Here is an 8591-nt window from a genome sequence, read left to right on the forward strand (position 1 = left end):
GATCATGATATCTTGATGCACCCTGAAAACTGCTGCAAGTGCGACAAGTGCTCTATTTTTTTGTTTATCCAAGGTCAAACATAAAAACGCGTTTTTCTCGGAGCGTCAAAAAGCGGTTCGAATCCCGCGGCGGGCGCTTCTTTGTGTAAATATGGGTATTCAGCGCCGTCGCTCCGTGCCATACTTTCATACACTTAGGAGCCCAGGGCGGCGAAGTCCTTGTAGATGAAAGGAAGACACTAGTGGTTGGTACTAGCAATGGTTGCCGACAGTTATAAAGCCAACTTCGTTTCGTCAAAAAGCGATGTGAAACAAGATAGCAAGATCGCGACGATGTGAATCTATAAAATACATTAGACTTTTTCTACCACATTACAGAAAGAGCAGTCTGTTACTTAAATATAAAATAATAGGTAGAACTCGTGTTTTATTTAATGATCGGCTGCGACGTAACCCACTTCAAGCGTGTTAGATCGATACCAGACGCCACATCCGAATCTCCATGGAACCACAACCTGTTGAACACTCCACAAGGGGAGAACGCATGCCCACGCTGTGTAGTGCGACCATAGCGATAGTCACCTACTTCCGTACAGAACCCAAAGTTTGTTGGTATCAACAGTGCACAGGATTGTGGAACACACATTTCACAAGTTCCCGCCAAGATGAACGGTCACGCGGGAAAGGGTACGTCCATGCGACCCACGTCCAAGTTTACGTCTTCTAGTAGGAAGTCTGTACTGCAGGTTAGTGTTGATTCTACGATTTTATATGGAATTCGTTACAATGTTTGGCTGTTTTAGGGTACGAAGAACTTTGTCTGGGATCGGGAGGAGCTCTCGTCCAATTTACCGTATCGGGATCACAACTACGACATCCCGTTCAATCGGCCCCCGAATGAGGTCAACTTTTTGGGTGGGTTGGGCAGCAAGAAGCCCCACTTTCGCTCGAAGGTTCATCCGCAGCGGTTTTCGACAGTGCAGAAGTTGATGCGCATGCGGACCTCAAACCGGATCCTGGAGACGCTGACGGAGGACTTGCGACAGGTGAATATGTGTCGACGAGGGGGTGCGGAGAAGAGGAAAAAGGATCGAAATGTGGGGGCGTTTATCAAGAAGATGACGGACGAGCTGCAACTGGCGGGGAACGTGGAGAAGTCAACGCCGTCGGAGCAGTCCGAGGTGCAGTTCAACGCGAGCAGCAGGAAGAACTTGTCGAATGATGATTACAAAGATATGATAAAGAAGCTTGATCGGATGCTGCTTGATGATCAGTGTCCGAGTACGAGCCACGGGACGCTGTTCAGGGATTGGGCTACGAGAGAGAGGTACAACTTTAAGAACAAGAGTAACATTGCCATGATGAAGCGGGAGAAAGAGACGTTTCAGTCGGAGTTGGGGTCTTCGGTTGACACGAGATCGATGGACTACATAACACAGGAGGGGAGGAGAATTACAAAGGTCCGTAAGGCGACGAAGATCCCGCACATCGAGGGACACATGTACGGCCCTTTTACCAAGTTACCTCGGCTGGATCCACTGCTGGAGAGTGAGACCAAGTTTGGGATTCCGTTGAGTTTGTTGGTCCGATCGTACCGTGAGATGGATTCCGCAAAGGAGGGCGAACGGAACGTGATCAACAACCGGTTGGCACACATGCGGATCCCGCTCTGCCCGAAGAGCAGTGATGAATCCTCAGACGATGACGACAAGATGGAGGAGGTGAAGATTTTGTCGTTTCTGCGAACGCCATACTTTCGAATCCCGACGGTGCGAACGCAGCGGAAACGCCGCAAAGACCGGCTCCGCAGCCGTTGGTTGAAGAAGGATCGTTTGAAGCGAATCACTATGCTCTTGTACGATCGGTCCGAGGAAAACTTGAAAGTGAAGAAGCGTCAGCAAAGACTCGATTCCGGGTCAGATTCCGGTGATTCAGCCCAGCAACGAAGACGTGCCTCGTCCAGGCAGTCCAAGCTGGACGACCAACCTCAGCTGTCGGAGAAACGAAAGCGGTATTACGAGTTCATCGAAGAAAAGTCCCGCGAATATCGGCGGATGTACGATGAGTGTCTCCAGAAGCGGATGACCACGTTTCAGGACTTTAAAAGTAGCGAGGTACCGCTGGATGACAAGCTTTCTGAGACGTCACGGTCCAAGTCTAGACTACAAAAGCTAAAGACTCCGGAGGAGGTAAAACCTGCTTTGGAACTACCACAGCTGCGCTTTCCTTCAAACAGGTTCAAGAGTCTGTCCAAAACTGACGGCCTGTACGGATCGTTTTACATCGATCCGGAATTTCTGGACAAGACGAAGGATTTGAAAAAGTGTAGGTATATCCCTGTTTCGAAAACACGAATTACTTAACAAGATCTTCAATTCCAGACAAGCAACGTTCCAAGTACTACACCAGCCTGATGCGAAGCCGAACCAACCTGCGGGAACGCCTCCAAGTCAACGCGCCCAGCTTCGACGAGGAGCAACTCGGCTTCAAAACCAAGTTCTTCAACCGACTCGCGACCGAATGGGACAACTACTACGTTCACGAACTCCGCTACCGGCCAAGAGTGCGTAAGTTCTGCCCAAAAACGGACATTCTGAGTATGCGCGATCAACGGCGCAAAACCTTCCTGCAGTACTACATCGCGGAGAACCTGCTCAAGATTCGCGAAAAGCAGATGCTGGAGAAGAAATTTGCCAAGTGGATCAAGGACTTTTGTCACGAGACGAAACCGCTGTTCAAGAAGTGGAAGGACGATGCGTACGATCGGGTGCTGGCGATGGGCGAGCGCGAGAAGGAAGCCCAGCAGGAGTCCAAGCGGTTGAAGAACATGCTGCTGGATCGGCAGAACAAGATCTCCGCGATTACGGAGAAGATTCTGCTGCAGGAGGAACGCTGGACGCGGATCATGCAAATCCGCAACTACTACTTTATGCTGATGGATCCCCAGTGGAGACTGGAGCAAGATCATCTCCACCGAGCACCGGATGGGTCGTTGAGTACGGTGTCGGATAGTGTAGCAAACTGCCGAACGCTGTTCATCCGGACGGAGGGTAACAACATTGGCACAGAAATCGCGACTTTCTACCAACAGCGGATCTTTCCGGAACTGGCCAAGCAACCGGTTTGCGTGCCCCAGGTGGAGATGCTTCAACGTGGGCTTAGTCTGATAAACCATCGTACGATCGATCTGATCCACAAGTACAACAACAAGCTGATGATCTTCAGCCGGATAGATTTCCACTATCGGGGGGTGCTGGAGGACTTCCCGCGGTACTTTAGCAGCCATCACGACATGCTGGAGATGTACAGCAGCAAGGTGGCGATGATCCAGCGTAAGAATGAAGCTATGAAGCAGCAGGTCAGCGAGCTGCTGGGGGAACCGCTGAAGCAGTGTGTTAGCAAGTAAGGCGGTGTTTAATCCGTTTGAGATCGTTTTGTTGAATCTTGTCATTTCAGCAAAGCCATGCGAGTTACTGCGACTATTTTGAGTCAGCTGTACGATTTCATCCGGAAGTCGAAGAATTTGGAACCGGAAATTGTTGAAATCAGCAGCATGGAGAAGCTTTCCATTATCCATCAGCACATTGTGGTACGAAACAATATGAACAGTTGTATGCACTTAATATAAATTCTAATAACCACACTTTACAGGACTTACTGGCCGAGCTGGATAAGCTGCCGCTGGATGTGCTGAAGTCGTCTGAGCTGGAAGCTAGGAAGAATCGAAAGCAAGCTCTCAGACAGGCGAATGATGCCCTGAAAAGGAAGGAAGTGTTTGATCTGCTGAGGAAGCAGCTGCGATGGCACGTTCGGAAATAAATTTGTTTATAGGTCATTCCATTCCAATAAATCCATAATTCATACAATTGTTAAGAGCACCATTGATTTTTATCGCAACTTTGGAAGAAAAGTTTGTTCACTAATTACGAATCTTGCTTATATTTCCGATATATTCAAAGGTTGAGCTTCCAAACTTTATTTTGAATCAATCTTGCTGAGAAATTAAATATAGATATTTTCAGCTGTTAGCTCTTTAAAAATTTGATATTGACTTATGTATAAACATTGTGACGTTTTATTTCAGCATCTTTTCTCAATTTTGATTTGAGTTCGATACACAATAAATTGAATTTTCAATGCTCTTCAAAAACCATTATCTATCCTGTCTTACTTCATTGCTAAGATCTTTTTTTCGCAGCCTGAAAGTTTCCCATTTGCAAGAAAATTTGTTCAAACCCACGTTATGAAGAATCGTGTAAGGTATCTCTTCGTTGCACATTCATTTGCTTGTAGCCTTGCGCTGCAGGCTGTTTATAAACCAAATGAACTCAATAATGACGGTTAATAAAAAAAACTGAAAGGGTCGCGAGTGCTGTTTCCAAGATAAAAGCCTACCCTCTCTAATATAACGCAAATTGAATTTTGCCCCCATCACTCGCGAGGAGCTGGCCCACTTGCCAGATCCATTATGCAAACTATAAAAATCCAATATATTCAAACTGGCAACAAATCATCAATTCCTCATCTCTGAGAACATGGTAGCCCCCATCAAACCCTCATCCAAGGGAATCTTTTTGATGTTTCACCAACCGAAATTGATTCGAAATTGTAAGGTTCTGTCCGTTCGGACTTTTTTCTCTCTCTCTCAGTCATTCCGCTTCATTTCCGGTCGTCTTTCACTCAACTTGTTTGCACTGGCGCTGGCTGATGTTGTCGTAAATGTTCCTTAGGACAGTCCCCGTCCCTCTCCAATCTCCACTTCTCTAGTTTGCGACAGGAAAAAAAAGTTTCAGCTCAGCTTCGCAGACGATCAAGTTGGGCTGAAAGTCTAAATCTAAAAGTTTGAAAGACTCCCGCCCGATGCTGTTCTCTTCTCTGGGCTATCTCTGGTTGAGCTGGAAACTTGCACGGAAACAAGCTTCAACAGTCGAGGGCCATTCTCTCTTGCTCGTGGGGGAAACTTGACAGTCAGGGGGACAAGTGTTTGAACTCGGTGCAGAGGGTCTCAAAGTCTGGGTGATGTACTGCTGCTTGGCTGATGAACGGAATTTGGATGTTCTATTTTATTCTGAAAACAATTTCTTAAGCGAAACATTATCTCACCCTTTAAATGGATAATTATAATCATTGATTTTCTCCTATACTGAAATGGATTCTTTCACCACCAAAATTAAATAAAATTCTATTTGAGTGCTAAAAATTTGTACTTTTCGATACTTTTTTGGAGTTTGATCAAGAAAAGTTGTTTTATTATTCCAAATTTTTACATTCTTTGAAAACTAATGTTTACAACACAACTGAACTTATGTAAAATGCATTTCAACACACTTTTTTTATTCCAATGTTGAAACTAGGGCTTGTTATTTCAGTTTGAAGACCGCTAACTTGGTTGTGTCTTCGACAAAGTAGCACAGCACCCCTCAAGGGTTAGTAATATGGGTCAGGATTCACTATGGTAAGTGATGTGACCATGAGCAATGTGTTATCTGTTTGGGAAAATTTAAATTTTACTCGAAAAAACTTTAGGTTTTTATTTAAAATCAAAGTTTTAATCGAAAAGTACCTTACCTTGGGGTAATTCTCCGCCAACCCACACAGCAGTTGCCCCGACCCCTCTTCGATTTGCGTGAAACTTTGTCCTAAGGGGTAACTTTTGTCCCTAATCACGAATCCGAGGACCGTTTTTTGATATCTCGTGACGGAGGGGCGGTACGACCCCTTTTTCATTTTGAACATGCAAAAAAAGAGGTGTTTTTCAATAATTTGCAGCCTGAAACGGTGATGAGGCGCCCGATTTGAAGGCGTACTCAGAATTCCGAAAAAAACGTATTTTACATCGAAAAAAACACTTAAAAAGTTCTAAAAATTCTCGCATTTTCCGTTACTTGTTTTTAATTCAGAACCATTTTTTTGATTTTAAAATTTCGTGTTTTTTTTCTAACTTTGCAGGCTTTCTTTTTAGAGTAAAATAATGTTCTACAAAGTTGTAACAGACAATGACAAAAAGTTTGATATATAAACATAAGGGGTTTGCTTATAAACATAACGAGTTATCGCAATTTTACGAAAAATCGTCGTCGATTATGGCCGTTCATCGTCACCCGCGACAGACACGGGCGACGAAACAAAGAGAAACGCAAAAAGTAACTTAAAAAAAATCGTAAAAACGCGATAACTTGTGATGTTTACAAGCAAACCCTTTATGTTTATAAATCAAAATTGTTGTAATTGTCTGCTCTACAACTATGTACAACACTATTTCACTCTAAACAATAACCTTGCAAAGTTAAAAATACACGAAATTTTAAAATGATAAATTTTGTTCTAAATGAAAAAATGACCCTTCTGGGTCAATATAGATTCGAAAAGTACATAGAAATTCCCTTAAAATGACATGTTCCAGAATTTTTTACTGTCAAGTAACGGAACTACTTTTTACATAAAAGTCCCTTTGACACCAAATTTCTATCTCATCACCGTTTCAGGCTGCAAATTATTGAAAAACACCTCTTTTTCGCATGTTCAAAAATGGAAGTGGTCGTACCGCCCCTCCGTCACGACGTGAGGCATTTCCGTACGATTTGAGTGGGACAATGCACAACCCTTTTTGGGAGGGCCTCTCTCACGGATTTCTCGTTTGCGTGTATGAATATTTAATTTTTCGATAATTTTTGTCTTATATTTGTTAAATGGGATTTTAAAGATAAACTTAAAAAAATCAAATTGATTCAATAAAAGCTAGAAAAATATTATTGAAAATCAACACTTGTCTACAACTTTGTAGAAAATTATTAGTCTCTAAAAACTAACCCTGCATAGTAAAAAAAACACGAAATTTCAAAATGATTTTTTTTTGTTTTAAATGGTAGAATGTCTCTTCTGGTTTATTGCATATTTGACAAGTACAATAAATTTCCCATAAAATGACATGTCCCAAACTTTTCTGCAGTCAAGGAACAAATAGCTGCACAATTTTGAATTTTTGTTTTTTTAATGAAAAATGCGGTGTTTTTAGGAAAAAATTAAAATAACACGAATGTTCAAAAAGGAAAAGGGTCGTACCGCCCCTCCGTCACGAGATACCGAAAAACGGACCTCGGATTCGTGATCAGGGACAAAAGTTACCCGTTAGGACAAAGTTTCACTTAAATCGAAGAGGAGTGGGGGCAACAGCGTGAGTTGGTGGAGAATGGCGAAATTCAAAAATTGTCTTATTTCTTTTTTTTTTCATCAAAAAAGTTGAATAATAGTTTTAAAATCGCTGTCATTTTCCGTTTCTCACGTCATATTATTGGAAATGAATAAACCAGTAGGGGTTTGCACGCATTCTTCATTCCGAAAAAAATAGTTTCAAAAGGACGCGATTGAGTGTTCGGGTAGAAATCCACTAGAGTATTTTTCGTGAGCTATAGATTTTAAGAGTAGGGGAGAGTGGGGAGACTTGATCCCCTTTTAATTTCTCACAAAACTTTGAACTTTTTGCATGAATTGAAAGCTTAAACATTCAACTATGTTTGACTAATAAGGGTATTTCATCAGATAAACTCTTCGTAACATGCCAAGCGTTTTAAAAAAATATTTTAAAGCGGCATTTTCAAAATGTTGGGGGTAATTTGATCCCCCTTTCAACATTTTTAAGAAATCTTAAGCAAAATTTTTCTTATTCATCCAAACTGTTAATTTTCTATAAGTTACAGCAATTTCACATTAAACCTGTACGTTTGTGTAAAAAAATAACAAGTTTAGCATGCAAAATATTTAAAAACTTAAAATTTTCTTTTTAGACCAAAATTGAGCATGTTTACAAAAGCTGGTAATTTTTGTTTACAAAACTTTTGAGAAATGGTTGAACCAGTAAGTTATGCAGTAAGTTATGTACAACAATACTAAAGGAAACTATGTACGAAAACCCAGCCCAATTATTTAATCTTGAGGCTGATTCCAGTTACTGTAAAAATGCAGGGATCAAGTCTCCATAATCGCTTTTTTTTAAACAATTGATTGTAAAATTAGTATGACGATAAATTTAACGTCAAATGTGTAAGGGTTTTGGAGTTGATTTCATGTATAAAAAATATTTTTAATAATTTTTGAGTGTTTTCTATATTTATCAAAACAAAGAAAAAAGATCTCTTCGAAGTTTTTTGCAGCAATTTTTAGAAACATGTGTGTAAATCAATCTAAACATATTTTTTCTTTGTTTTCTACAATGAGTTTTAGTCAATTTCGCACAACTTTCTAGAACAAAGCTAATTGTTTTACCCACATGCTGATGAGATACAGGCTTGGGATCAAGTCTCCCTACTCTCCCCTACTTACAAGCCAATTTTGTATGGACAGCTGCTAACATTAAGGGGTTTCATTCATGTAAATCGGCAAAAATGTCTGAGGTTGGTTTGAGCACACACTTAAACTTTTTTTTTTAAATCTGTTTTTTTTGCATTCAAATATATATTTTCATCTATTTACAAAACAAATTTGAAGAAATTTGGTTGTATCATTGCTGATATAAAGCTATTTGAAGTAAGCAGTTTCAAAAAACGGGTGCCTCGATATCTCAACATTACTTCGACCAAATCTACTTAAAATTT

At 41.2% G+C, this 8591-nt stretch overlaps 1 protein-coding gene across 1 annotated transcript; it reads left to right on the forward strand.

Annotated features, from left to right (window-relative positions):
- The first annotated feature begins 453 nt into the window (after positions 1 to 453).
- LOC6031413 lies at positions 454 to 3890 on the forward strand. The gene is made up of 5 exons (XM_038258513.1): positions 454 to 746; positions 804 to 2325; positions 2382 to 3402; positions 3457 to 3589; positions 3652 to 3890. The coding sequence occupies exons 1-5, from the start codon at positions 666 to 668 to the stop codon at positions 3817 to 3819; spliced, it is 2925 nt and encodes a 974-aa protein (XP_038114441.1). The 5' UTR covers positions 454 to 665; the 3' UTR covers positions 3820 to 3890.
- The last annotated feature ends 4701 nt before the right edge of the window (positions 3891 to 8591 follow it).

This window comes from Culex quinquefasciatus, chromosome 2 (assembly GCF_015732765.1).
Source record: "Culex quinquefasciatus strain JHB chromosome 2, VPISU_Cqui_1.0_pri_paternal, whole genome shotgun sequence".
Classification (NCBI taxonomy): domain Eukaryota; kingdom Metazoa; phylum Arthropoda; class Insecta; order Diptera; family Culicidae; genus Culex; species Culex quinquefasciatus.